At 52.6% G+C, this 23,686-nt stretch overlaps 2 protein-coding genes across 2 annotated transcripts in view; one reads left to right on the forward strand and one right to left on the reverse strand.

The window, feature by feature from the left end:
* Nucleotides 1-372: 372 nt before the first annotated feature.
* PSMB4 (proteasome 20S subunit beta 4) lies at nt 373-5,698 on the reverse strand. Its single transcript, XM_083166869.1, has 7 exons — nt 5,517-5,698; nt 4,042-4,248; nt 2,601-2,747; nt 2,249-2,330; nt 2,035-2,151; nt 1,864-1,952; nt 373-1,782 (listed from the first exon to the last, which is right to left on the reverse strand). The coding sequence occupies exons 1-7, from the start codon at nt 5,681-5,683 to the stop codon at nt 1,770-1,772; spliced, it is 822 nt and encodes a 273-aa protein (XP_083022995.1). The 5' UTR covers nt 5,684-5,698; the 3' UTR covers nt 373-1,769.
* A 2,460-nt stretch (nt 5,699-8,158) lies between these two features.
* SELENBP1 (selenium binding protein 1) overlaps nt 8,159-23,686 on the forward strand; it is a 38,490-nt gene continuing 22,962 nt past the window's right edge. The window contains 2 exon segments of the mRNA XM_083166868.1: nt 8,159-8,341; nt 23,185-23,241. Of these exon segments, the coding sequence (XP_083022994.1) occupies nt 8,338-8,341; nt 23,185-23,241 (61 nt within the window). The 5' untranslated portion in view covers nt 8,159-8,337.

Here is a 23,686-nt window from a genome sequence, read left to right on the forward strand (position 1 = left end):
ACATGTAAGCTAGCCTTCTCTACCCTTGGCGTGTGCACATAGACAGGAGTTATTGAGCCACAGTAATACATTGGGTTTAGGGATCCACTGTTGGGCGCTCCCCTTGGTTGGGACAGAGGATGATTAAAATGAACGGTAGAGGGAGAGTATGGTACTTTCCTTAGTCTGTGTTGTGTTCTTTCCTTCAGTCTATTCTCTAATCCTTCCTTTCTCACGTTTGGTGGGTGGTATCTCGAAGTGATTGTATGTAAAAAAAATGGAAAGAATCCACAATGTGAAGTATCTTACGGATTGTGAGTTATTGAGATGCACAGACTGTGGGATATATGTGTAGCCAAATGCTGTGGAAGTGGCCTCAAGATGGAAACCAACTGCAGATGACACAAAAGGACAGTGCAGAAATTGTGCCAAGAGACACTCAATTCTCCACGGGCAGTGAGCATCAGTGTTTGATCACACCATCTGACACTGAGTGACAATGGACTCGGTGGAAGACAACCCAGGAGAATTCCAAACTAATATAATGTAAAATTCCCTCTGCACGGAGGAGTGTAAACGTTTATTGGCTTTGTCCTTCAGCTACATGTTCACATATGAATAAACGAAGAGCACATCCGCTGTGACACCCGAGGGAACTTGGTTATGGTGCAGGATGACGTATCTGTACATGGAACAATGTCATCTCAGATCTACCAAGGGCTTCTGGTGGGAAATGTTGCAACCGTCAAACCTGAGACTGGAGAAGTGTGGTCAGGAAGAGTGCACCAAAGGTTCTTGTTGCAGGTGCATAGTCTTACTTGGGGTAAATCAAACACCGGAAATGAGCCTTAATATTATCTTCATCATGCACCGCCCATAAGCCAGGAGATAAAGGTTACTGTGCCCTAATAACACAATTTAGTCACAGCAAGCAGCTGTCTATGACATTAGGTCCCAGGATGTTGGCAATAAAGGTGCCCATACATGATGCCATGGTCGGACGCATTTAAACATTTTTTATTCTAAATGCATCGCATGTAGTTCACAATATAATGTGTGTTCTTTTGGCTTGCAATGCAATCTCCCGCACATCAAAAAGGTATGTGCAGACAATACTTATGTACTAGATTACATCTAGGTCAAATCACATGATGTTTTAGCGTATCGCATGCCATTTGAATGAGATGCGACGCAATCTAATAATAAATACCTACTGCCCATATTGCACTGTGTTGGCATCTTAACACATGTCACTAAATTCCCCCTCCATTGAGAAGCTACAGTAAGGTCAGGTTTGCAGTCAGCGACTAAAGATTGTGACAATGTATTAGGATCCCAGTACTTCTGTCCATGCCATTTTCATTTATCGGTGATTAAATAGCGTTGTTACATAATAAAAATCTTTGTCTCATCTCACATGTAGGTGTGATTTCGGTACTTATGTATTATCTGGGTTCCCATGTTAAATGCACCCCATTTTTTCATACCCCTACTATCCAACTACGCATGGAGTTGATTTTATATAGTGTGGCGAGCGCAGCGAGCCACCGTGCCCGAAGCGTGGCGAGCCCGGCGAGGGGACGCTGTCTCATAAGAAAAACGGGAGCCCAGATATTACATAAGTACCGTGATTTCTTATGGGGAGTAATAGGAGGGTTGTGCAACATTGCAGTAAACAGCAGCCATCTTTAATCAAGAAGACGTTCAGATTTATTATTTAATATACAAAAACAGATGAATAGGAAACGACGGAGGAGGATGGACAGGAGCGGTGGCGTGCTCGTCTTCTCTCACTCAAACCCGCTGCAAAACAAAAGACAGCAGTATTACAGACTGCACCCTGGTGGCATTAGACAGGGAGACTGGAAAGACTGTCACTCTAACCTGATGAGATGAGCGATGTCCCAGTTGGTGTCAGAGGATATCGGTCCTTCTATCTCCACTCCGCTCTCTGTGATGGTGGCGATTTCATACTATGAGGAGGGAAGAACAGTTGTTAAACATGGGCGTTAAACAGCACGAATGGCTTCCAGGCACCAATTCCAGCTGCCTTACCCTGTTATAGGAGCGGGCGTCTCTGTAATACAGAACCTTCATACAGCGCTGTATCAGCTGGCGAGCCTCCTCCCGCGTCAGACTGGGCTTATTCTCCACCACTTCCCGCATCAGCGGCTACAGCACAAGAATAGCAGCGTTACTCCAGGTAATACCCCCTGACAGCAGGCAGCACAAACCCTCATAGTCAGAACGTGTTTCTTATCAAACATACCTGAGCCAGGTAAGCCCCAAAGCCTGTGGCAATCGTCGGAGCCTCGTAAGCCACGCCCAGTTTGTCCACATATCCCAGGAAGCTGTGAGAGCAAATACAAGTTCTCAGTCATTTGCCCACTAGCTGTTAGTCAGCCGCTAAGACTACAGAGCCGGAGGACAGACTCGCTCTCTGCAACTAGGCCTGGAGCCGTGCTGTGCATCAGAGCCTGGGGGTACAGCACTGAGTATACATAAAGCTGCTTCTTCCTATAATAATATTTATTGTACAGGCAATCTGAACTCTAATCTACGGCCAGGGTTTAAGAATAGTATCACCATGAGAGCAGAGCTCAGAAAGAGGAGACCCCCACCTCTCGCCATTGTAGAATCCCCCCAGTATGACCGTGTTCCAGAGCGGATTCATCTTGCTTCTCCGGTTGTACATCACTCTGGTCAGCCACGAATGAATGGCCTTGGGACTGTAATTGTGGCCATCTCCCACTAGTTCTTCATCGATCCTGGAACACAAAAGGTCAATCTGAGAAATAAGTCCACACAAGCGTCTCCCTCATTCTCTGACGGACCTCAGTTGAACAACATACCATACAGTCCTCAGTGATACACAACACTGGGCAGCCTGTGACACCATACAATCCGCAGTGCGACAGAACACTGTACACCAGGGATGGGGAACCTTCGACCCTCCAGCTGTTGTTGAAGTACACATCCCAGATTGCTTTGCTACAGTTTTATCAAGGCCATATAGCAAAACTGTAGCAATGCATGCTGGGATGTGTAGTTTAGCAACAGCTGGAGGGCCAAAGGTTCCAAATCCTGCTGTACAGCATCACTCCAATCCTATAGAACAGTGATGGCTAAACCGGTACTTATGTATTATCTGGACTCCCATGTTAAATGCACCCCATTTTTTTTATACCCCTACTATCCAACTATGCATGGAGTTGATTTTATATAGTGTGGCGAGCGCAGCGAGCCACCGTGCCCGAAGCGTGGTGAGCGCAGCGAGCCCCGCGAGGGGACGCTGTCTCATAAGAAAAACGGGAGTCCAGATATTACATAAGTACCGCTAAACTTCGACACTCCAGCTGTTGTTGAACTACACAACCCTGCATCAGTTTCCGCATGAGCAAATAGTAAAACTGTAGCAGGGCATGCTGGGATAAGTAGTTCAACAACTGGAGTGTCAAGGTTAGCAATCATTGCTATAGAACATTAGAGTGGAAGAGGTACGAGCTCTGCCCATGCTCTGTGAGTAATCCAGACAGCCCTGCCAACCCACAGACCTTAAGGCTCCAATACAAAGTGTGCAAGACCGCACATCGGATCAGATGTCAAACACATGCAATTTTCACACTTCGTCTGATTTCTTGTCCCAATTCATTAGGGCCCAAATCACACTAGTGGATAGGAGACCTAACGGTCTGTACACACTGGACGATATGCGGGACCACCAACATCATTAACGACTTACTTGATTAGGCCGGATTTATTTTCTCCAGTCTTTTTGTGGGCCAGGGCAGGAACATACTGGTTCTGATCTCTGCTAGGAATAGGGGATATAGTATTTCCAGGGTCCTTATCTTCTAGAAGTAAGGCCCAACCCACCTTCATCTTTACCCCTTCCTCCAATCTTGGTGACCGAGACACAATGGCTAGCACAGATGCTGCTAAGCTGGCTTACACAGATGTGGCGGAGTTAGAGAAGACGCAACCAACAGAGGATCTCACCACGCAACATAACCCGCTATAGTGACGCAGCTTATCCTACATTTATATCACTGCCATACTTACACCATCTGATCAATGACCTGCTTCAGGTACTGGTAGTCTGCATAGTCGCCTGATGCTCCCAGCATGGTGCTCGAATTAACCTTCATAATCCTGGAGATGTTCCGGAATCTGGCCAGAGACCCATAGGAGCCCAGCATGTCCGCTGCTATGATCACACCCCCATCAAACTTCACACCAAGCACAGAGGTTCCCGTTACCATAGGGTTCCTGCAGGGAAAAAGGACATCATGTGTCATCTGTTATAGGATAGGAGGGGGTGGGGTAAGTATATGAGGAATGGGTAACAAACGGGGAATAGGAGAGGCCGGAGCAGGTACACCAGGAGGAGGGGGTAAGACAGGAGGGGCCAGGGGTAAGTATATCAGCACGAGGGGGTAACACGTGGAGCCAGGAGAGACCAAAGGTAGGTATACAAGGATGAAGGGGTAACACGCAAGAGGGGCCAGGGGTAAGTATATCAGGGCGAGGGGGTAACACATGGAGCCAGGAGAGACCAAAGGTAGGTATACAAGGAGGAAGGGGTAACATGCAGGAGGGGCCAGGGGTAAGTATATCAGGACAAATGAGTAACATGCTAGGGCAGGAAGCACTGGGGATAAGTATAAGAGGAAGAAGGGGTAACATGCAGAGGCATGAAGCCCTGGGGGCAAGTACAAGAGGAAGAAGGGGTAACATATGGGGCAGGAACTGCTGGGGGCAAGTATAAAAGGAAGAAGGGCTAACATATGGGGCAGGAACTGCTGGGGGTAAGTATAAAAGGAAGAAGGGCTAACATATGGGGCAGGAACTGCTGGGGGAAAGTATAAAAGGAAGAAGGGGTAACATAACGGGGCAGGAAGCCCTGGGGGTAAGTATAAGAGGAAGAAGGGCTAACATATGGGGCAGGAACTGCTGGGGGTAAGTATAAGAGGAAGAAGGGGTAACATACCGGGCAGGAAGCGCTGGAGGCAAGTATAAGAGGAAGAAGGGGTAACATACGGGGTCAGGAACTGCATGAAGCCCTGGGGGTAAGTATAAGAGGAAGAAGGGATAACATACGGGGGTAGGAAGCGCTGGGGGCAAGTATAATAAGGGGTAACATACAGGGGCAGGAAGCACTGGGGGGTATAGAAGGGGTAACATACGGGGGCAGGAAGCCATGGGGGTAAGTATAAGAGGAGGAAGGGGTAACATATGGGGGCAGGAAGCAAGTATAAGAAGAAGGGGTAACACTTGGGGTAGTGCAAAGGATGGGGAGGTGGTAAATAGTAGGCACTGGGGTAATATGAGGCAGCCGCAGGGCAAATGGGGTACAAGGAAAACGAAAGTGAAAGTATGGAGAATGTGCAGGAGGGGGGGGGGGGTGAGCGGATTTGGGAGGGGGGTAATGCTTCTCGCCTCCACCCCCATATGCTGCCTGCACTGGGAGTGGGGGGCTACCGGGACCCCATCCTCTATACCCCCCTATAGGGCGCATACAGGTGCCCATGACTTACAGCGTGTGTCTGTGTGGCCCCTGGCCGGGGAAGGAGTGTAGCTCTCCCGGTGCCGGGCCCCCGGGAAACATCCTCAGCTCACTGCCCATCATCATCATGCCCGTCCAACAATGACACTGCGACTGTAGCCGGAAATCGTCCACCGGCACTTCCGCCGCCTCCGCCATCTTGTGACTGGCACAGGTAGGCGTGGTCCTATAGTCCTTCCCTCCGAGTCCCGTCCTACCTGTGGTGCCAACCATTACCAGCAGCCACTGCAGTGCAGAGAAATGGGGGTATTAGTGCCAACACTGTGGTTAATGGGGGTATTACTGAAGGGAATGGGGGTATTACTGCTATCACTGAGATGGATGGGGTTAGTTACTGAGGGAATGAGGAGGTTACTGCTATCACTGAGGTGGATGGGGTATTACTGAGGGAATGAGGATGTTACTGCTATCACTGAGGTGGATGGGGTATTACTGAGGGAATGGGGGTGTTACTGCTATCACTGAGGTGGATGGGGTATTACTGAGGGAATGAGGATGTTACTGCTATCACTGAGATGGATGGGGTTACTGAGGGAATGAGGATGTTACTGCTATCACTGAGGTGGATGGGGTATTACTGAGGGAATGAGGATGTTACTGCTATCACTGAGATGGATGGGGTATTACTGAGGGAATGAGGATGTTACTGCTATCACTGAGGTGGATGGGGTATTACTGAGGGAATGAGGATGTTACTGCTATCACTGAGATGGATGGGGTTACTGAGGGAATGAGGATGTTACTGCTATCACTGAGGTGGATGGGGTATTAATACTGAGGGAATGAGGAGGTTACTGCTATCACTGAGGTGGATGGGGTATTACTGAGGGAATGAGGATGTTACTGCTTACTGGGGTGGATGGGGTATTACCGAGGGAATGAGGATGTTACTGCTATCACTGAGGTGGATGGGGTATTACTGAGGGAATGGGGTATTACTACTATCACTGAGATGGATGGGGTTAGTTACTGAGGGGATGAGGATGTTACTGCTATCACTGAGGTGGATGGGGTATTACTGAGGGAATGAGGAGGTTACTGCTATCACTGAGGTGGATGGGGTATTACTGAGGGAATGAGGATGTTACTGCTATCACTGAGATGGATGGGGTTACTGAGGGAATGGGGTATTACTGCTATCACTGAGGTGGATGGGGTATTACCGAGGGAATGAGGATGTTACTGCTATCACTGAGGTGGATGGGGTATTACTGAGGGAATGAGGAGGTTACTGCTATCACTGAGGTGGATGGGGTATTACTGAGGGAATGTGGTATTACTGCTATCACTGAGATGGATGGGGTTACTGAGGGAATGAGGAGGTTACTGTTATCACTGAGGTGGATGGGGTATTACTGAGGGAATGAGGATGTTACTGCTATCACTGAGGTGGATGGGGTATTACTGAGGGAATGAGGATGTTACTGCTATCACTGAGGTGGATGGGGTATTACTGAGGGAATGAGGATGTTACTGCTATCACTGAGGTGGATGGGGTATTACTGAGGGAATGAGGATGTTACTGCTATCACTGAGGTGGATGGGGTATTACTGCTATCACTGAGGTGGATGGGGTATTACTGAGGGAATGAGGATGTTACTGCTATCACTGAGGTGGATGGGGTATTACTGAGGGAATGAGGATGTTACTGCTATCACTGAGGTGGATGGGGTATTACTGAGGGAATGAGGATGTTACTGCTATCACTGAGGTGGATGGGGTATTACTGCTATCACTGAGGTGGATGGGGTATTACTGAGGGAATGAGGAGGTTACTGCTATCACTGAGGTGGATGGGGTATTACTGAGGGAATGAGGATGTTACTGCTATCACTGAGGTGGATGGGGTATTACTGAGGGAATGAGGAGGTTACTGCTATCACTGAGGTGGATGGGGTATTACTGAGGGAATGAGGATGTTACTGCTATCACTGAGGTGGATGGGATACCTTCACAGGTAAACGCGTCCCTTCGCGGGCTTCACAGGTATCCGCGTCCCCTCGCCACGCTTCGGGCTCGGTGGCTCGCTGCGCTCGCCACACTATTCTATTCTCAACTCCATGCCGACGTGGATAGTGGGTTCACGTTGATCGTGGGGTGGCGTTAACAATTGTGGGAGCCATTTCTGAGTTCAGGGGGACTATTAGGGCTCTGTGGGCCATTTAACATTGTTTCCTATGGAAAAATCGCGGGCATTGAGGCATTGAACACAAAAATCGCGTCCATTGACACTTTTAACATTGATCCCTATGGGAAATCGCAGGCATCGCGGGCATCGCATCGCACCCGTTTTTTTTAGTGCATGCGATGGCCGCGATGCCCACGATTTTTTACCCCCGATGACCGCGATGGACATCGTGGGCGCCGTTCTAGGTAAAGAGTACCGATATATCTATCAGAGATAGCTCAGTGTGTACGCACTACACTGGTGACAGATATATCTATCAGAGATTTTGGCAAAGTATTTTGAAATGAAAATCTCCTCTTGTGTATGGGCCTTTACAGCGGAGGGCAGAGTATTAGTGCTATACAGGACAGGGAGCTGCAAGGGTGCATGTAGTACTGGTCTCTGCCAGCAGGAGGCAGTATTGCCCACTATAGCCTGGGCTGCCAGTGTGCAATGGCACTGGCCGTGGCAGATAGGGTGTCCTCTACATCCCCTCCCACATTATGACCCTCCCTCCACCCTCCCCGGGCCCTTCCCCTACAGCATGTAAAAGCTGTGAGCACAGTCCAGAGTCTCAGCAGAGACTGCAGCCTAGACAGACCTGCACCAAAAGACCACAGGAGAATGGGTGAGACCTCCATAGACACTGGTTGCTTGATGTCACTCATTATATATAACTCTGTCTTTCAGTTACCGAGTTCGTTGTCTCCTCTCCTGTGCAGCTGAGCTGTTGTCTCCTCTCCTGTGCAGCTGAGCTGTTGTCTCCTCTCCTGTGCAGCTGAGCTGTTGTCTCCTCTCCTGTGCAGCTGAGCTGTTGTCTCCTCTCCTGTGCAGCTGAGCTGTTGTCCTCTGTGATCAGCTGGCAGCAGGTGTTAGGGTGTTTGGTGGTGCAGAAGGAGGTGCTGGGACGGATGTGTTAGCTTCTGGGGCTCTCTGTCATTAGGTAGTGATGTTCTGGTAGGGCTGACAGGTGAGCTATATCAGAGGGGTCACCCTGGTGGGGTCCGGGAGTCCTCTTACTTCCTCCTGGCCATATATTGTGTCACACTAATGTTACCTCGTGTTCCACAGAGCACATCTGGGAAACGGTGGTGGTTATTTGTGTGATATAGAGGAGAGAGAACATTGGGGGACACAGTGAAATTAGTTGGGGAGCTGTGCGGAATACCGTCTAAGCACACGCTGTGCAGTAAGGTTTCTCCAACATGTCCCCTTCCAACAGGTACACAATGCTCCGCTCCTGGGCTTCCCACATACACCCTCCAACATGTCCCCTTCCAACAGGTACACACTGCTCCTCTCCTGGGATTCCCACATACACCTTCCAACATGTCCCCTTCCAACAGGTACACACTGCTCCACTCCTGGGCTTCCCACTTACACCCCCTCCAACAGGTACACACTGCTCCACTCCTGGGCTTCCCACGTACACCCTCCAACATGTCCCCTTCCATCAGGTACACAGTACTCCACTCCTTGGCTTCCCACTTATACCCCTCCAACATGTCCCCTTCCACCAGGTACACACTGCTCCGCACCTGGGATTCCCATGTACACCCTCCAACATGTCCCCTTCTACCAGGTACGCACTGCTCCGCACCTGGGCTGCCCATGTACACCCTCCAACATGTCCCCTTCCACCAGGTACGCAGTGCTCTGCTCCTGGGCTTCCCACGTACACCCTCCAACATGTCCCCTTCCATCAGGTACACAGTACTCCACTCCTTGGCTTCCCACTTATACCCCTCCAACATGTCCCCTTCCACCAGGTACACACTGCTCCGCACCTGGGATTCCCATGTACACCCTCCAACATGTCCCCTTCTACCAGGTACGCACTGCTCCGCACCTGGGCTGCCCATGTACACCCTCCAACATGTCCCCTTCCACCAGGTACGCAGTGCTCTGCTCCTGGGCTTCCCACTTATACCCCCTCCAAATTATCCCCTTTCACCAGGTACACAATGCTCGGCTTCCCACTTACATTCCCCAACATGTCCCCTTCCACGAGGGGGCGCGGTGAGGCGCTCTGAGACGAGAGGGCACGCTGATATGAGGGGAGGTGGTGAGGCGCTCTGAGACGAGAGGGCACGCTGAGACGCTCTGAGACGAGAGGGCACGCTGATATGAGGGGAGGTGGTGAGGCGCTCTGAGACGAGAGGGCACGCTGAGACGAGGGGGCGCGGTGAGGCGCTCTGAGACGAGAGGGCACGCTGATATGAGGGGAGGTGGTGAGTTGCTCTGAGACGAGGAGTCGTCCTGTCGCTCTTGCCTTGTCTTCCTTTGGACCATGTTGTCCTAATGCATGTTTAAATGTTTTCATGTGTGGACCTACTGCTGTATGATAACCCTGACACTGTGTAGAAGTAATTGGTGAGCCAGGTGTTCTAGCTCAGGTCCCCTGGGCCCATTGGCAAATATCACGTGCCCCCCCCGCATGTATCAGCGAAGGACCGCAGTAGGAATCTCAGATCCCTCCCGCACCCTCCATAGGTTTGCCCATACATGCATACGTGGTCCTATAGTACATGAGCCTGTGTACCTGGCACAAGGACTGATGTGTGAGTGTGATACGTCCAGAGACGGCCCTAGGAATAGGCAGATTAGGCAATTGCCTAGGGAAGTGGTTCCCAAACTTTTTTGAATCACGGCACCCTAGGGCATCAAAATATTTTCAAGGCACCTCTAGGCCAAAGGCTTCTTACTGAGAAGTTCAGAAAAAAATATATAAAATGAAGTGCATTGTGTTTATATGTCAGTTATCTGGTGAGGGGCAGGACTTGCTCCTGTTTGTCCACATACAGTATGTTATGATTGGCAGCCACCAGCACTGGTTTTGCCTGGTACATTGACCATAAATAATATGAATTGATCTTGGTCCACCAACCCAAGGCACCCCTGCAAGTGTCCTGAGGCACCCCAGGGTGCCTGGGCACACAGTTTAGAAACCACTGGCCTAGGGCATTGGCCTATGCCTAGGGGTGATCGCCTCCTTTAACATTGGTGATCAGTGGGGCATCAGTTTTTCAGCGCCTCCTCCACTTCTGCGCTGAACTGGCCACCCGACGCCCGCCAGCAGTAGCACCGGAGTGAGTGCTGGCTTATAGTTCAGGTGCTGCGGCTGTCGGTGGGGCCGCTGCACCACCTACACTTCCAAGCTGAACTGGCCAATCGGCGCCCGGCAGTGATAGTGTCAGAGCGGATGTTGTGTGCTGACTTGACTAGATGTGGCGCTGCAGCTGCCGATGGGGCTGCGCTGTATATTAGAATCTGCCTACCTGCTGCTCAAGGGCATCTGCCTGGGGTGCCCTGGCTCCGCTACCTGCTGCCTCTGGATTCCCACTGGGCATCACTGGCTGGAAACACCACGTACAGTAAGTAAATACCACACTATAATTAAAATATAGTGGAAGGTGCTTCAGCACACTGTACTTTCTCCTGTCTCTCACTGTTCCTCGTCCGGTCTCCCGCTGTCCCTCGCCCGGTCTCCCGCTGTCACTCTCCCTTTCTCCGTGTCCCCGCTGTCACTGTCCCTACTGGCACTCTCCCTGTGTACCTGCTGTCACTCTTGCTGTCTCCGTGTCCCCGCTGTCACTCTAGCTATAACTGTTGTTACTCTTCCTGTCCCTATGTCCCCGTTGTCACTCTCCCTGTGTCTCTATGTCCCTGCAGTCACTCTCTTTATCCCTATGCCCTACATCTCACTGCACCCTCCTTAGTGCCCTGCATCTCCCTATCACCCTGTGTCTCACTACATCCTCCATAGCACTCTGCGTCTCCCTACTCCCTCTCTACCACCCTGAGAATCTCACTACATCCTCCCTACCGTCCTGCATACCCCTACTTGTGTGTATGCATTACGGCATTGTAGCGGTGCTGCTAGGGGGCATCAGCCAAAATCTTGCCTAGGGCATGAAATTGGCTAGGGCCGGCTCTGGATACATGTGTATACCCGGCACCTATGTTTCCTCTGTCCCGTGTCCAGCTGTGCTCTATAGCCCCCAGATGCTTTTCCTCTACAGACTGGACACGTTGCAGATCTGCACGTAGCCTCCACATTCTGCGCAGTAAATCGGATTATACGACCAGTAAATCTACCTCCGGCGCCGGGCATGTGTGTAATAACTCAGCAGATAGAAGATAAACTATGTCCTCAGTAAGCTATAAACTGACAACTGACCATATCTGCTGGTGTGAGAACACATGTCTACTGCTGTCTCCCCGTGTCCCGTTACTGGGGTCAGTACACAGATGTGAGCACAGTTATACATCGCTTACTCTACGGACAGATCTGTTTATCCAAGGCGTGATTACATTCCTTCTCTGTGCTGGCACTCGCTGGGGATGTCTCTCCCCTGGCCGCGGCACTCGATGGGGACGTCTCTCCCCTGGCCGCGGCACTCACTGGGGACGTCTCTCCCCTGGCCGCGGCACTCGCTGGGGACGTCTCTCCCCTGGCCGCGGCACTCGCTGGGGACGTCTCTCCCCTGGCCGCGGCACTCGCTGGGGACGTCTCTCCCCTGGCCGCGGCACTTGCTGGGGATGTCACGGGTATAATGCACCCCATGAAGACTCCTGTCATTTCCCTGACTGCGGCATTCACCAGGAAATTCCCTTGACCATTCCCGTGGCGTGTTCCTTAGCTGAGTCACCTCATTTTTGCCATCTTGGGAGCATTATTGAATAATTTTTTGGAATTTCTGATCAGATTTAATTTTTCTGCCAAACGGCGTATGCTCCCATGCTGGCATCAGGGCCATGATTAGAGGGGTGCGCAGCACTGCGGGGTAGGGGCGCTCTGTAGTGTGTGACTAAGGGCCTGATTCTGGTTCACTTGCAAAGCAAATTCTCTCTGTAATGGACCATGTGCACTGCAGGGGGGCAGATGTAACAGGTGCAGAGGGAGTTAGATTTGGGTGAGTTATTTTTTTTCTGTGCAGGGAAAATACTGACTGCTTTATTCTAAAGGTGTATACACACGTACAGATTTTCTGTCTGATCTATCTGGTGGGAACAAAAACCTGGAAACAAATGACAATCAAAAATTTCCACCCAAATGCAGGAAAATAGTAAAAATATCTGCTTTTATAAGTTTGTTATATCAGAATGATTTAAACAATTTGTCTGACTGATCACTGTCTGTTTTCAATCGTTTGGGAACAATTTTTTGATTGTCATTTGCTCCTATACTGCCATACATTTCCAGGTTTTTGTTCCCACCAGATTGATCGGACAGAAAAATCTGTACAATATAGATATCAGTGTGAAGTACAACCCCCCCCCCTCCCCCCCAGCAGTTCACATAGTTTTGTCTATTAGAGAGAGCATTTGCTTTTTGGGTACTTGTGTATTATCACGGGGCCCAGATTTTCTACGTACGGAAGCATAGTGAAATCGCATCGCATGTATGCCATACAATGCGATGGGATGCGATTTTATATCGCACCCTATCTTTTTAATGGTCTATACTACTAAATGACATAAAAATGCCATTTAGGGTGGCCCCCCCACTATCCACTTCCCCACCACTATCCACGTCCCCCCCGCAGCGGAACGCGTCCTCCGAATATTTTCATACCCCCACTATCCACGTCGGCGTGGAGTTGATTCTATATAGTGTGGCGAGCGCAGTGATCCACCGAGCCCGAAGCGTGGCGAGGGAACGCGGATGACTTCACAGGTATACCGTGTCCGCTCACCACGCTTCGGGCTCGGTGGATCGCTGCGCTCACCACACTATATAAAATCAACTCCACGCCGACGTGGATAGTGGGGGTATGAAAATATTCAGAGGACGCATTCCGCCGCCGCATGCCAGTCTTCGGGATTACGTGGATAGTGGGGGGAAACGTGGGTAGTGGTGGGGGAAGTAGATAGTGGGGAGCCACCTAAATGGCATTTTTATGTCATTCCGTGGTATAGAATGTGATGGGTGCTTGACTTTGGTGCTCTGACCAACAAGCTGTTGGTCAGAGCAACAAAATGAGGCTGTATTTCAGCACTTTCCTATATGACAGCAAGAGGCCTCATCCAGACCAATGTACCTGCTCCACAACACAACACCGTCCCCAGCTCTCCTGCTCCACAGCACACCGCCGTCCCCGGCTCTCCTGCTCCACAGCACACTGCCGTCCCCGAGTCTCCTGCTCCACAGGACACCGCCGTCCCCGGCTCTCCTGCTCCACAGCACACCGCCGTCCCCGGCTCTCCTGCTCCACAGCACACCGCCGTCCCCGGCTCTCCTGCTCCACAGCACACCGCCATCCACGGCTGGTGTGCAGGGTCTTTGCTGACAGCAGCAGCCTGTGGTCTGTTAATCATCTACTGCAACCTGTAGTCACCCAGGCCAAACATGAGGCTGCGGCCTGACAGAATACAGGACAAGCTCACAGTGGGAAACATATATTATGATTGGAGAGCGGGTCTTGTGCAGCAACTTATAAGTAATTGGGGTGAGGCCAGCAGATGCTGGCACAGCAATACTATGGGGTTGGGCACTAGGCACCAGGAAGGGTGCCAATGTAAGCAGTGCTGGTAGCCAGTGCCCACCTCTTACTATGTCAAGTCCTGATATGGCGGACAGACACGGAGCGTGGTTAGCAATGTGACATAAGGACTCCTGCAACATGTCCTGTGTACGTTACATAATACACAACTGCCAGATAACTCCCTGTGGTGTAATTAGTGGAACGCATAGAGCTTGTGCTATATCTTTCCCCTGGTATAGAGCCAGCAGACGGGGTGCCAGCGATGGTGCCATCCCGATCATCAGAATCCCGCCCCGCCCTAGTGGATGGTAGGGCATGAAATACCACCTGTCGGCACATGTCAGCTCAAAAAACAGTGGAAAACCCCATGTCATCCTTTTGACTGTCGACCTAGACACTGTCTAACTAATGACCTTTTGACCTACAACCATGTCGACCTTTTCCCATGTCCAGGGGCGGATCCAGGATAAAATGACAGGGGGGGCACCATGATAAAAGAGGGTTTGGGTGGGGGAGGGGCTGTGTTAGTGGTGCCAGTGTACATGCTAAGAGAGCAGCAGATAGAGGTGGAATGGGATTAAAAATAGGCCCTGGCATTTAAAGTACGCAGGCGCACCATGGCGGCAAAATTGATGGATGTAGTTGTGCGCGCGCAGAAGGCGTGCTCTGGAAAAGGGGGTGTGGCCACTCAACAGGGGGCGTGTCCTTGAGTGTAGTGTACAACACCATATACAACTTCTACACATTATGCAAAAAAATACTAGACCCCATTATACACATGATGCCAAATGGAATGAGCCAAAATTCACATAATGCCACATGGATTGAGCAAAATTCTAGGTGCCGTTAAAACACGTCTGATACTTAAGGCTGCCATGACTGATCAAAGCTGGGGAACCGCTGCATTATGTGCTGGGGAACCGCTGCATTATGTGCTGGGGAACCGCTGCATTATGTGCTGGGGAACCGCTGCATTATGTGCTGGGGAACCGCTGCATTATGTGCTGGGGAACCGCTGCATTATGTGCTGGGGACAGGATTTGCTTCTGTTTGACCACATAAATGCTTGTGCCTAGAACTATAACCATAAATGATTTGGGTTGGTCCCAAAACTGAGATGTCCCTGCAACTGTGCAAGTATGGGGGTGACCAGGGACACGTGATGGGGACGTGGCGATTCAAAGAAAATATTCAACCGGTTTTGTTACAGAGATCGCTGGATAGTGGGTGTTGGTGTGGGTGGTGGTGGGAGAAGTAGGTTGTAGTTTGTCTTGGGTGCTGGATAGTGGGTATTGGTGTGGGTGGTGGTGGGAGAAGTAGGTTGTAGTTTGTCTGGGGTGCTGGATAGTGGGTATTGGTGTGGGCGTTGGTGGGAGCAGTAGTTTTTCTGGGGTGGTGGGTATTGGTGTGGGCGTTGGTGGGAGCAGTAGGTTGTAGTTTGTCTGGGGTGCTGGATAGTGGGTATTGGTGTGGGAGCAGTAGTTTGTCTGGGGTGCTGGATAGTAGGTATTGGTGTGGGCGTTGGTGGGAGCAGTAGGTTGTAGTTTGTCTGGGGTGCTGGATAGTGGGTATTGGTGTGGGCGTTGGTGGGAGCAGTAGTTTGTCTGGGGTGCTGGATAGTAGGTATTGGTGTGGGCGTTGGTGGGAGCAGTAGTTTGTCTGGGGTGCTGGGTATTGGTGTGGGCGTTGGTGGGAGCAGTAGTTTGTCTGGGGTGCTGGATAGTGGGTATTGGTGTGGGCGTTGGTGGGAGCAGTAGGTTGTAGTTTGTCTGGGGTGCTGGGACACCTTACATCGGCCATGACTATACATGTGATTGCACTGTGTATGTAGTCCTAGTAGTGTCTGGCTGGTGAGGGAATGGCGTTACACTATAACACATGGTATTACAGAGATTGTAAGCAGCACTAGTGGTTTCTTTATATCGTGTCCCACACCATCCATGATGTAACCTAGTCTGCTGCCTGGGGCTCAGGAGGCACCGAAAGGCCCAGATTGAATAACTTATTTTGAATGATTCTAAGAAACTGGAGGGCCTCACCTGCATCTTGGCAACATCATCTTCTTGGGTAACAGCATCTGCTGGGCCGGGACTTGTGCCCCAGGTATTGTGTCCTGAGAGCGCCCTCTGTACAGTCACTGCATAGGGAGCAGCTATGGGGAGAACAGGGGTAACAGCATCTGCTGGGCCGGGACCTGTGCCCCAGGTATTGTGTCCTGAGAGCGCCCTCTGTACAGTCACTGCATAGGGAGCAGCTATGGGGAGAACAGGGGTAACAGCATCTGCCGGGCCATGACTTGTGCCACGGGTATTCTGTCCTGAGAGCGCCCTCTGTACAGTCACTGCATAGGGAGCAGCTATGGGGAGAACAGGGGTAACAGCATCTGCTGGGCCGGGACCTGTGCCCCAGGTATTCTGTCCTGAGAGCGCCCTCCGTACAGTAACTGCATAAGGAGCAGCTATGGGGAGAACAGGGGTAACAGCATCTGCCGGGCCGGGACTTGTGCCCCAGGTATTGTGTCCTGAGAGCGCCCTCTGTACAGTCACTGCATAGGGAGCAGCTATGGGGAGAACAGGGGTAACAGCATCTGCTGGGCCGGGACCTGTGCCCCAGGTATTCTGTCCTGAGAGCGCCCTCCGTACAGTAACTGCATAGGGAGCAGCTATGGGGAGAACAGGGGTAACAGCATCTGCCGGGCCGGGACTTGTGTCCCAGGTATTGTGTCCTGAGAGCGCCCTCTGTACAGTCACTGCATAGGGAGCAGCTATGGGGAGAACAGGGGTAACAGCATCTGCCGGGCCGGGACCTGTGCCCCAGGTATTGTGTCCTGAGAGCGCCCTCTGTACAGTCACTGCATAGGGAGCAGCTATGGGGAGAACAGGGGTAACAGCATCTGCCGGGCCGGGACTTGTGCCCCGGGTATTGTGTCCTGAGAGCGCCCTCTGTACAGTCACTGCATAGGGAGCAGCTATGGGGAGAACAGGGGTAACAGCATCTGCTGGGCCGGGACCTGTGCCCCAGGTATTGTGTCCTGAGAGCGCCCTCTGTACAGTCACTGAATAGGGAGCAGCTATGGGGAGAACAGGGGTAACAGCATCTGCCGGGCCAGGACTTGTGCCCCGGGTATTCTGTCCTGAGAGCGCCCTCTGTACAGTCACTGCATAGGGAGCAGCTATGGGGAGAACAGGGGTAACAGCATCTGCTGGGCCGGGACCTGTGCCCCAGGTATTCTGTCCTGAGAGCGCCCTCCGTACAGTAACTGCATAGGGAGCAGCTATGGGGAGAACAGGGGTAACAGCATCTGCCGGGCCGGGACTTGTGCCCCGGGTATTATGTCCTGAGAGTGCCCTCTGTACAGTCACTGCATAGGGAGCAGCTATGGGGAGAACAGGGGTAACAGCATCTGCCGGGCTGGGACTTGTGTCGCGGGTATTGTGTCCTGAGAGCGCCCTCTGTACAGTCACTGCATAGGGAGCAGCTATGGGGAGAACAGGGGTAACAGCATCTGCCGGGCCGGGACTTGTGCCCCAGGTATTGTGTCCTGAGAGCGCCCTCTGTACAGTCACTGCATAGGGAGCAGCTATGGGGAGAACAGGGGTAACAGCATCTGCCGGGTCGGGACTTGTGCCCCAGGTATTGTGTCCTGAGCGCCCTCTGTACAGTCACTGCATAGGGAGCAGCTATGGGGAGAACAGGGGTAACAGCATCTGCCGGGCCGGGACTTGTGCCCCAGGTATTATGTCCTGAGAGTGCCCTCTGTACAGTCACTGCATAGGGAGCAGCTATGGGGAGAATAGGGGTAACAGCATCTGCAGGGCCGGGACTTGTGCCCCGGGTATTCTGTCCTGAGAGCGCCCTCCGTACAGTCACTGCATAGGGAGCAGCTATGGGGAGAACAGGGGTAACAGCATCTGCCGGGCCGGGACTTGTGCCCTAGGTATTGTGTCCTGAGAGCGCCCTCTGTACAGTCACTGCATAGGGAGCAGCTATGGGGAGAACAGGGGTAACAGCATCTGCTGGGCCGGGTCTTGTGTCCCGGGTATTGTGTCCTGAGAGCGCCCTCTGTACAGTCACTGCATAGGAAGCAGCTATGGGGAGAACAGGGGTAACAGCATCTGCCGGGCCAGGTCTTGTGTCCCAGGTATTCTGTCCTGAGCAGCTATGGGGAGAACAGGGGTAACAGCATCTGCCGGGCCAGGTCTTGTGTCCCAGGTATTCTGTCCTGAGAGCGCCCTCTGTACAGTCACTGCATAGGAAGCAGCTATGGGGAGAACAGGGGTAACAGCATCTGCCGGGCCGGGACTTATGCCCCGGGTATTCTGTCCTGAGAGCGCCCTCTGTACAGTCACTGCATAGGGAGCAGCTATGGGGAGAACAGGGGTAACAGCACCTGCCGGGCCAGGTCTTGTGTCCCGGGTATTCTGTCCTGAGAGCGCCCTCTGTACAGTCACTGCATAGGGAGCAGCTATGGGGAGATCAGGGGTAACAGCATCTGCCGGGCCGGGACTTGTGTCCCAGGTATTGTGTCCTGAGAGTGCCCTCTGTACAGTCACTGCATAGGGAGCAGCTATGGGGAGAACAGGGGTAACAGCATCTGCCGGGCTGGGACTTGTGCCCCAGGTATTATGTCCTGAGAGCGCCCTCTTTACAGTCACTGCATAGGGAGCAGCTATGTGGAGAATAGGGGTAACAGCATCTGCCGGGCCGGGACTTGTGCCCCAGGTATTGTGTCCTGAGAGCGCCCTCTGTACAGTCACTGCATAGGGAGCAGCTATGGGGAGAACAGGGGTAACAGCATCTGCCGGGCCGGGACTTGTGCCCCAGGTATTGTGTCCTGAGAGCGCCCTCTGTACAGTCACTGCATAGGGAGCAGCTATGGGGAGAACAGGGGTAACAGCATCTGCTGGGCCGGGACTTGTGCCCCAGGTATTATGTCCTGAGAGCGCCCTCTGTACAGTCACTGCATAGGGAGCAGCTATGGGGAGAACAGGGGTAACAGCATCTGCTGGGCCGGGACTTGTGCCCCAGGTATTATGTCCTGAGAGCGCCCTCTGTACAGTCACTGCATAGGGAGCAGCTATGGGGAGAACAGGGGTAACAGCATCTGCTGGGCCGGGACTTGTGCCCCAGGTATTATGTCCTGAGAGCGCCCTCTGTACAGTCACTGCATAGGGAGCAGCTATGGGGAGAACAGGGGTAACAGCATCTGCTGGGCCGGGACTTGTGCCCCAGGTATTATGTCCTGAGAGCGCCCTCTGTACAGTCACTGCATAGGGAGCAGCTATGGGGAGAACAGGGGTAACAGCATCTGCAGGGCCGGGACTTGTGCCCCGGGTATTCTGTCCTGAGAGCGCCCTCTGTACAGTCACTGCATAGGGAGCAGCTATGGGGAGAACAGGGGTAACAGCATCTGCCGGACTGGGACTTGTGCCCCAGGTATTGTGTCCTGAGAGCGCCCTCTGTACAGTCACTGCATAGGGAGCAGCTATGGGGAGAACAGGGGTAACAGCATCTGCCGGGCCGGGACTTGTGCCCCAGGTATTGTGTCCTGAGAGCGCCCTCTGTACAGTAACTGCATAGGGAGCAGCTATGGGGAGAACAGGGGTAACAGCATCTGCTGGGCTGGGACTTGTGCCCCGGGTATTGTGTCCTGAGAGCGCCCTCTGTACAGTCACTGCATAGGGAGCAGCTATGGGGAGAACAGGGGTAACAGCATCTGCTGGGCTGGGACTTGTGCCCCGGGTATTGTGTCCTGAGAGTGCCCTCTGTACAGTCACTGCATAGGGAGCAGCTATGGGGAGAACAGGGGTAACAGCATCTGCCGGGCCGGGACTTGTGCCCCAGGTATTATGTCCTGAGAGCGCCCTCTGTACAGTCACTGCATAGGGAGCAGCTATGGGGAGAACAGGGGTAACAGCATCTGCCGGGCTGGGACTTGTGCCCCAGGTATTGTGTCCTGAGAGCGCCCTCTGTACAGTCACTGCATAGGGAGCAGCTATGGGGAGAACAGGGGTAACAGCATCTGCCGGGCTGGGACTTGTGCCCCAGGTATTGTGTCCTGAGAGCGCCCTCTGTACAGTCACTGCATAGGGAGCAGCTATGGGGAGAACAGGGGTAACAGCATCTGCCGGGCTGGTACTTGTGCCCCAGGTATTGTGTCCTGAGAGCGCCCTCTGTACAGTCACTGCATAGGGAGCAGCTATGGGGAGAACAGGGGTAACAGCATCTGCCGGGCCGGGACTTGTGTCCCAGGTTTTCTGTCCTGAGAGCGCCCTCTGTACAGTCACTGCATAGGGAGCAGCTATGTGGAGAATAGGGGTAACAGCATCTGCCGGGCCGGGACTTGTGCCCCAGGTATTGTGTCCTGAGAGCGCCCTCTGTACAGTCACTGCATAGGGAGCAGCTATGGGGAGAACAGGGGTAACAGCATCTGCCGGGCCGGGACTTGTGCCCCAGGTATTGTATCCTGAGAGCGCCCTCTGTACAGTCACTGCATAGGGAGCAGCTATGGGGAGAACAGGGGTAACAGCATCTGCCGGGCCGGGTCTTGTGCCCCAGGTATTGTGTCCTGAGAGCGCCCTCTGTACAGTCACTGCATAGGGAGCAGCTATGGGGAGAACATGGGTAACAGCATCTGCTGGGCCGGGACTTGTGCCCCAGGTATTGTGTCCTGAGAGCGCCCTCTGTACAGTCACTGCATAGGGAGCAGCTATGGGGAGAACAGGGGTAACAGCATCTGCCGGGCTGGGACTTGTGCCCCGGGTATTATGTCCTGAGAGCGCCCTCTTTACTGTCACTGCATAGGGAGCAGCTATGTGGAGAACAGGGGTAACAGCATGTGCCGGGCTGGGACTTGTGCCCCGGGTATTCTGTCCTGAGAGCGCCCTCTGTACAGTCACTGCATAGGGAGCAGCTATGGGGAGAACAGGGGTAACAGCATCTGCCGGGCCGGGACTTGTGCCCCAGGTATTATGTCCTGAGAGCGCCCTCTGTACAGTCACTGCATAGGGAGCAGCTATGGGGAGAACAGGGGTAACAGCATCTGCCGGGCCGGGACTTGTGCCCCGGGTATTGTGTCCTGAGAGCGCCCTCTGTACAGTCACTGCATAGGGAGCAGCTATGGGGAGAACAGGGGTAACAGCATCTGCCGGGCCGGGACTTGTGCCCCAGGTATTGTGTCCTGAGAGCGCCCTCTGTACAGTAACTGCATAGGGAGCAGCTATGGGGAGAACAGGGGTAACAGCATCTGCTGGGCCGGGACTTGTGCCCCAGGTATTGTGTCCTGAGAGCGCCCTCTGTACAGTCACTGCATAGGGAGCAGCTATCGGGAGAATAGGGGTAACAGCATCTGCCGGGCCGGGACTTGTGCCCCGGGTATTGTGTCCTGAGAGCGCCCTCTGTACAGTCACTGCATAGGGAGCAGCTATGGGGAGAACAGGGGTAACAGCATCTGCCGGGCCGGGACTTGTGCCCCAGATATTCTGTCCTGAGAGCGCCCTCTGTACAGTCACTGCATAGGGAGCAGCTATGGGGAGAACAGGGGTAACAGCATCTGCCGGGCCGGGACTTGTGCCCCGGGTATTGTGTCCTGAGAGCGCCCTCTGTAAAGTCACTGCATAGGGAGCAGCTATCGGGAGAATAGGGGTAACAGCATCTGCCGGGCCGGGACTTGTGCCCCGGGTATTGTGTCCTGAGAGCGCCCTCTGTACAGTCACTGCATAGGGAGCAGCTATGTGGAGAATAGGGGTAACAGCATCTGCCGGGCCGGGACTTGTGTCCCAGGTATTGTGTCCTGAGAGCGCCCTCTGTACAGTCACTGCATAGGGAGCAGCTATGGGGAGAACAGGGGTAACAGCATCTGCCGGGCCGGGACTTGTGCCCCGGGTATTGTGTCCTGAGAGCGCCCTCCGCCCTCTGTACAGTCACTGCATAGGGAGCAGCTATGGGGAGAACAGGGGTAACAGCATCTGCCGGGCCGGGACTTGTGCCCCAGGTATTGTGTCCTGAGAGTGCCCTCTGTACAGTCACTGCATAGGGAGCAGCTATGGGGAGAACAGGGGTAACAGCATCTGCCGGGCCGGGACTTGTGCCCCGGGTATTGTGTCCTGAGAGCGCCCTCCGCCCTCTGTACAGTCACTGCATAGGGAGCAGCTATGTGGAGAACAGGGGTAACAGCATCTGCCGGGCCGGGACTTGTGCCCCAGGTATTGTGTCCTGAGAGCGCCCTCTGTACAGTCACTGCATAGGGAGCAGCTATGTGGAGAACGGGGGTAACAGCATCTGCCGGGCTGGGACTTGTGCCCCAGGTATTGTGTCCTGAGAGCGCCCTCTGTACAGTCACTGCATAGGGAGCAGCTATGGGGAGAACAGGGGTAACAGCATCTGCCGGGCCGGGACTTGTGCCCCAGGTATTGTGTCCTGAGAGCTCCCTCCGCCCTCTGTACAGTCACTGCATAGGGAGCAGCTATGTGGAGAACGGGCCGGGACTTGTGCCACAAGTCCCTTTATGGAGATAATCGCTATCGGGATTCAGCTGTAACTATTTCCTCAATGGTGTGAGATGTAGTAAGCTTTGGAGAGAGATAAAGTACAAAAAACTCCCAACTTACTGGCTATGTTTGTAAAAAGTACAGAAGCCGATTGGTTGGTACTTTTATCCCCATCCACTTTATGGGTGTGATTTACTGAAGCTGAAAATGCAGCCAAAAATCTGCGTTTTGAACAAATTTTCCATATGTACCAATTTCCACAATGTGACTGATTCTGGAGCTTGGTACCGGGGGTAACGCTATCTTTAGTATCCCTCCCAGCTTTCCCTGTGTCATGCACAGATGGGTTTCCAGGTCATAAACCTTCTATCTGACTGGGAGAACTGTCCTTTGTCATGTAGTATAAGTACGTATCGGCGGTATGTACCTGGCACGTGGGGATTGTGTTGTCTGATTGCCTCCGCACTGACTAATGTATTCTGTCTTCTCCATAGCGGCGTGTACATCATCATGTGGGCCTGGATACAAGACTCCGCTGGATGCCATGAAAGGTAAAGAAGCTGCTGGGGCTCATTTATAATACAGCGGTGAATGGCAGAATATGTCCTCCCAGTTATTATAATGCTTAGGATTACTCTTACATGCCCTGTGACGTAGATGATGGGGGGGAAGCTCGCTGTGCTTAGGAACTATTGTTGTTCTGTTATTGTGCCACTGTGCACACAAGCTTAGGGCATGAGGGTACGAGGAGGGGCAAGTGGCAAATTGTTCTGAAACTAGAATCATATATAACATGGCATTCTACTGTAATCATTGAGTCGCGGATCGTGGCATTGTACTGCACTGTAATTACAGAGTCACGGATCGTGGCATTGTACTGTAATTACAGAGTCACGGATCGTGGCATTGTACTGCACTGTAATTACAGAGTCACGGATCGTGGCATTGTACTGCACTGTAATTACAGAGTCACGGATCGTGGCATTGTACTGCACT

Source organism: Crinia signifera, chromosome 12 (genome assembly GCF_055691185.1).
Source record: "Crinia signifera chromosome 12, ASM5569118v1, whole genome shotgun sequence".
Lineage (NCBI taxonomy): Eukaryota > Metazoa > Chordata > Amphibia > Anura > Myobatrachidae > Crinia > Crinia signifera.

Excerpts from the sequence above, each read along its gene's own strand:
- PSMB4 (XM_083166869.1), bottom strand. The coding sequence starts at position 5,683 with ATGGCGGAGGCGGCGGAAGTGCCGGTGGACGATTTCCGGCTACAGTCG. Across the intron at positions 4,249-5,516 it reads GGGCCACACAGACACACGCT|GAACCCTATGGTAACGGGAA; the intron begins GTAAGTCATGGG and ends TTTTCCCTGCAG. Across the intron at positions 2,748-4,041 it reads CAGGTCATTGATCAGATGGT|GATCGATGAAGAACTAGTGG; the intron begins GTAAGTATGGCA and ends TTTGTGTTCCAG.